Genomic DNA, 5,044 nt, shown 5'->3' with positions numbered 1-5,044 from the left:
ACGTAGCTACTTTGGTCTCTAGAAATAGTATTTTAGCCTCCTTAGATTTATAGCACAACTATGAATCCTTAAATATATTCATGAGATACACTGACTGTTTTATTTTTGTCCATGTTGTTTGTCGTAACACTGAATTTGAATAGAATTTTCTTGGTTATATTGTTAAATAATAGGGTTCATAAAAACATAAATATAGACTTGGCTTTTTATTTTAAAGACAGAAGTTGAGTTAAATTAAATTTTTGCAGATTGTGGAATTTATGTTAGTTATACATTTAAAATAGTATCTAATTTTTGACAGGAACTCTCAACAAGATGCACCGTAAAACTGGCATTTAGCTGAGAGCTGCTGGGAAGTTCCCACCTTGATTAAACCTTTGGAGAACAAATAGGAACCAGACAAACAAACAATTTCATTTACAAAGAGTTTAATCCCAAAAATACTTTTTTCTTTTCTCCATTTTGGCATGTAATACATCGTTTGGTCTTGCTGTATCTTGGCTGTAACACTATACTGTATCATTTACATTGTTTGAAGTAGTGGCTGTCATGCAATGTTGAACACAGCTGGACTGATCACTGGAGAAGGATGCCACGTTCACGTCGTCTTTTTGTCAAGCATATGATATTCTGACTGCGAAAAAATAACATTCAAGTCTGCCCCCTGGTGGCACTTATAAGTATCTCATGTGGGAATCTTTGTAGCATTCCAAGATATTAAATAACGATCAAGTTACCTTCAAACACAATCAACTCTACTTAAAGAAATAGAATAAGATGATGCAGTTTATGGTTTAAAATGAATAGGTTTATTATTTTGTGGACATCAAGCTGCAGCAATAAGATTTCGTCCAGTTTCTTCTTCTGTTTTGACGTGAACGCGGCATAAGACAACAGTTCGTTTGAGACATTCAACAGTCCAGTCCTGCTAACCTCAGTGACTTCTTACAAGCTATTCTGCAAGCAGTCAGTTATGTCAGTTTGTGTACTAAAATAGGTGGAGCTTAATGCTAACACTGTTGTTGTCTGGTCTGAATTAGATTTTTTTTTAAAACCTCTCATACATAGCATGTTTTGGTTTATCATCATTCAACTGCAGGAAAAGTTTATGATTAAGTATCATTCAAGAAGAGGAAAAGTCATTTTTAGGAGCAGCTGAACAGGTTCCAGCCTGTTGGTTTGTTTCACTACATTATCATTACAGGAAGACACTTTGCTCCACGTCTCTGTCCTGCCACTGCCAGCAGGTCGACACAGTGTGGGATGCACTCATAACACTCACTTTCTCTACAACTCTGATAAACATCTGATGCACAAAACATTTCTTCTTCGGAACAGTAAGAATACTGACATTTTAAAATCGATTGTATGACGTCAGACAGAATCTGATTTTAGTCCTGGCTGCAGCTCAAATCTCTTACTCTATGCTGACAACTACATAGTGTGTTGTTATAAGTTTTCAGACATATTTTTAAGGCTAACTTAATTGGCAGATGATATAAACAGTGAATCGTTGTGGAAAAGGTGCATAAAAGAAAAAGAAAGTGAGACTGAAATCAATAAATCGTTCCTGATCAACTGAAATGATGTAGCCTATATATGGACTCCATTAACCTAAACAAAAAGTAGCTTTGGCCTAATTTCAAACATTCACTTTAGATTGCACCTCAAACTGGAAAGGAGGGTTGTAAATAACTCATTTGTTTGGTTGCTGCATGCAAAATCGCTCACTCTATGTCGACGACTGTCCACTGTATCTTTATAACTCGTCAGAGGAAAAGAAAATATATCAGACACATTTTTCATCTCATGCTGAATGCATAATGGTTGTTGGCACTTGATCAGTGACCATGATTTTGCTTAGTGGCTTAAATAAAACACTGAATTATCAGGCATACGAAAGATGTGTATGAAAAAGTAAATAGGGTTGAAGTGATTATTTGACAACTATTTTGACAACTGATAAATCATTAGGTTATTCATCAAGCACAAGAGTCAAACAACAATTTTGAACTGTTAGTTTGACAGAAAATTGAGTCTGAAGAGGTCACCCTGCAAAATTATTCTGGGAATTTTGGACTATTTCTGGGCAATTAATAGTCTAAATGATTAATGGATTACTAAAAACAATTACTTTAGTCGGTGGACCTGTAACACCAGGGACAATGGTGAAAAGAAGTCCAAGGCTTTGTCATTCTATCGCTAACAAAAGTCTGATATGTTGTATATTTTAAACATATTTGAACCCTTTTTGATGAACCAAGACAAAGACATTGTTAGCATGTATCAGTGTTTTTGTATCCCTGACCCTAAAAAGCAATGCGCAAGAAATATAGCTTTTTTTTTCCAGCCACTGGAAAATGGTTTATGTGCTCACAAGTATTTGGCATCAAAACAGTGCAGCTGGAGATGATTTGTAGGTCCTAACTCTCTGCAGCAAATATATCCAGCTGTAAACAAACACATGGCAACTTATGTTAGCAACTGGTTATTTTTCATGGAAGAAAGGAGGGTACAAACTGAAACCAAGACCAGAAAATGTGAGAAGAGTCAAAACAAATCAGATGATGCAACGATAAAACGGTCAGTTTCTAGTCTCAAGCAGACATCTGCTGAGTTCTGAAGAGACAGAATCAGCTGTTCACAGAGCTGGAGCTCTCCGGGGGAGGTGTAATCAAAGAAGGTTTCTCTGGGAAAGACACACCACTCAGAAAATGATTTCAAAATGCAAAAAAGAGGGGGTCAGTGGGTAAATTTCATTTTCTTAAACCACTGCCAATTTGCTAATTTCCTTCTGAAATTGCTTGCGTCTTTAAAAAGAGGATTGGTGTCTTATATAATTCTGTCAAATGCAACATATAACACATGAAGATTTAGCTTAACCTCTGAGGAATGAACACTGAGCCCTTTTTAAATCATCCATGACCAATCTGCTTCGTAGAGCTTCAACACTACAAGCTGGATTTTAAAAAATATTCCTGTAAAAAGGTGAAACCACAGTGACCTTATTAGTTAACTGAGCTTAAACACGTGGCAGGGAGTTCTGTGTGTCTTCTCAGGGGAGTCATCTTTGGTGTAACACCGTCTCACGGCTCTAAATCATCAGTGCATCCCTAATCACATTTACAACAGTCTCACATCTGTGCACAGCACAACCCGGCAGCAACGGGGAGCTCTGCCAGTAGATCCATACACTTTATAAAACATCTCCGCTATCATGTACACATCGCTCATGAAGCAGTCCTAATAATAATAATAATAATAATAATAATAATACATCAGGGACTTATAGGGGGAGTGCCACAGTTTATAGAGACACTCTCCCTGTAAAGAGGGTTAAAACAGTCATTTATCAAGGCAACCCGTCAATATTTCCCTTAAATTTGAGATTATTATGATTATTTTGTGAATTTATATTATTCATGATTATGGCGTGAGATCATCTAGTTGTTTTCTGCAAATAAAGATGTTGGTAAATGAAGTTCAGGCATTTCCCTCTATAACATTCGTACAGGAGCATATGGATGCTAATGAGTTATAGAGACAATACTTGTATTTCTAGCTCATGTGGCATCACTGTATATATTTTCCCATCAGATATGGAGACTTTCAATGTTTCTGTGGTAGTCAGTAATGATATTTATGCCTCATGGTGTTTTTTATCTGCTACGTATAATTGTAAAAATAGAATCCATCCTATAATATTTCAGTAGCAGGGATTTATCATAGCTTTTTTTTCCATCATCCAGCCAAAATCTGGCATCACTGCCTCTTCTTCTTCTGCTTCAGAGACTTCCTCCTCTTCACTATCATCTCATACAGCTTGTCCATGCCCTCATCCAGACCCTCTCCTATGATGGCGCAGGCCGGCTGGACGTGGTACGGGGTGGAGGGACTCAGCTCGGCCAGGGCCAGCTGCCTCTCGATCTCCCCAACATCCAGCGCCCGGGGCAGGTCCTGCTTGTTGGCGATGACCAGCAGCGGGGTCCCCTGGTTCTCAGAGAACCGGGTGATCTTGTGCAGCTCGGTCCGGGCCTCCTCTAACCTCTCGGCGTCCACGGAGTCCACCACGTACACGATACCGTCGGTGCAGCGGCTGTAGGGCTTCCACAGGGGCCGCAGCTTCTCCTGGCCCCCGACGTCCCAGAAGTGGCAGCTGATGCCCCTGGAGGCCCCCGCGCCGCCCAGCCGGATCTTCTCCGTGTTGAAGCCGATGGTGGGCACAGTGTTGACGAACTCGTTGAATTTCAGCCGGTACAGCACGGTGGTTTTGCCCGCAGAGTCCAGCCCGAGCATGACTATGTGCAAGGACTGGAAGGCGGCCAAATTGGAGAAACTGTTCCCCATCTTGCAGGCTGAGAGGGAGGAACAGCATGCACTCCCACAGTCCCAGCAGAGAGCGATACCACGGCAGGAGATGCTTAAACGTCCCCTGAGTGATCCATAGCGGGTAATTCCCCCGTGAGAGTCAAAGCATAAGGTCGGAAAACGCGCAGAAACGCCCGATCCGCGCCTCTGCCGTTCAGCAGATGTGGAGGGCGCAGCCCCACGTTGCGCGGCGGCACTCCGGCAGCCAGACAAGCCGCAGCATCCCTGGACTCATTCCAAACAGCATCAGGCGTCCAGAAACAGCCAAATCATCATACACACAGCGGTGCGTTTACAGTGCGCACCGCTCTCCAGAAGCGCAAATTACGCGTGGCCGAATGTCACATCGTGTCTCTGCATCTGTCTGTGTCTGTCCAAGTGCGTAGCAGCTCATGTAGTAACACACACACACACACACACACACACACACACACACACACACACACACACACACACACAAGTGATGGTGTGTGACGCGTGGATCAGCCTCTAAACGTTGACATATTATGACGCGTCAAGTTACACGAAGAAAATAGACACGTTTTCCGGTTAAACCACAGACCCTCAAAAATAAAAGCCTCATCTACTCTGTTCGGGTTTAATATCAGAAACGTATGCGCCAAACACACACCGGTACGATGACAGAGGATCTTATTTTGAAAGGTATTCATTCATG

The 5,044-nt window shown here is 41.4% G+C and overlaps 1 protein-coding gene across 1 annotated transcript; it reads right to left on the bottom strand.

The window, feature by feature from the left end:
* Window positions 1–411: 411 nt before the first annotated feature.
* arl4ca (ADP-ribosylation factor-like 4Ca) lies at window positions 412–4,812 on the bottom strand. Its single transcript, XM_056370916.1, has one exon. The coding sequence runs from the start codon at window positions 4,345–4,347 to the stop codon at window positions 3,763–3,765; it is 585 nt and encodes a 194-aa protein (XP_056226891.1). The 5' UTR covers window positions 4,348–4,812; the 3' UTR covers window positions 412–3,762.
* Window positions 4,813–5,044: the final 232 nt, after the last annotated feature.

The sequence above is a fragment of the Seriola aureovittata genome, chromosome 24 (genome assembly GCF_021018895.1).
Source record: "Seriola aureovittata isolate HTS-2021-v1 ecotype China chromosome 24, ASM2101889v1, whole genome shotgun sequence".
Lineage (NCBI taxonomy): Eukaryota > Metazoa > Chordata > Actinopteri > Carangiformes > Carangidae > Seriola > Seriola aureovittata.
The sequence above is the reverse complement of the archived record's forward strand: the minus strand, read 5'-3'. Positions and strand labels throughout refer to the sequence as shown.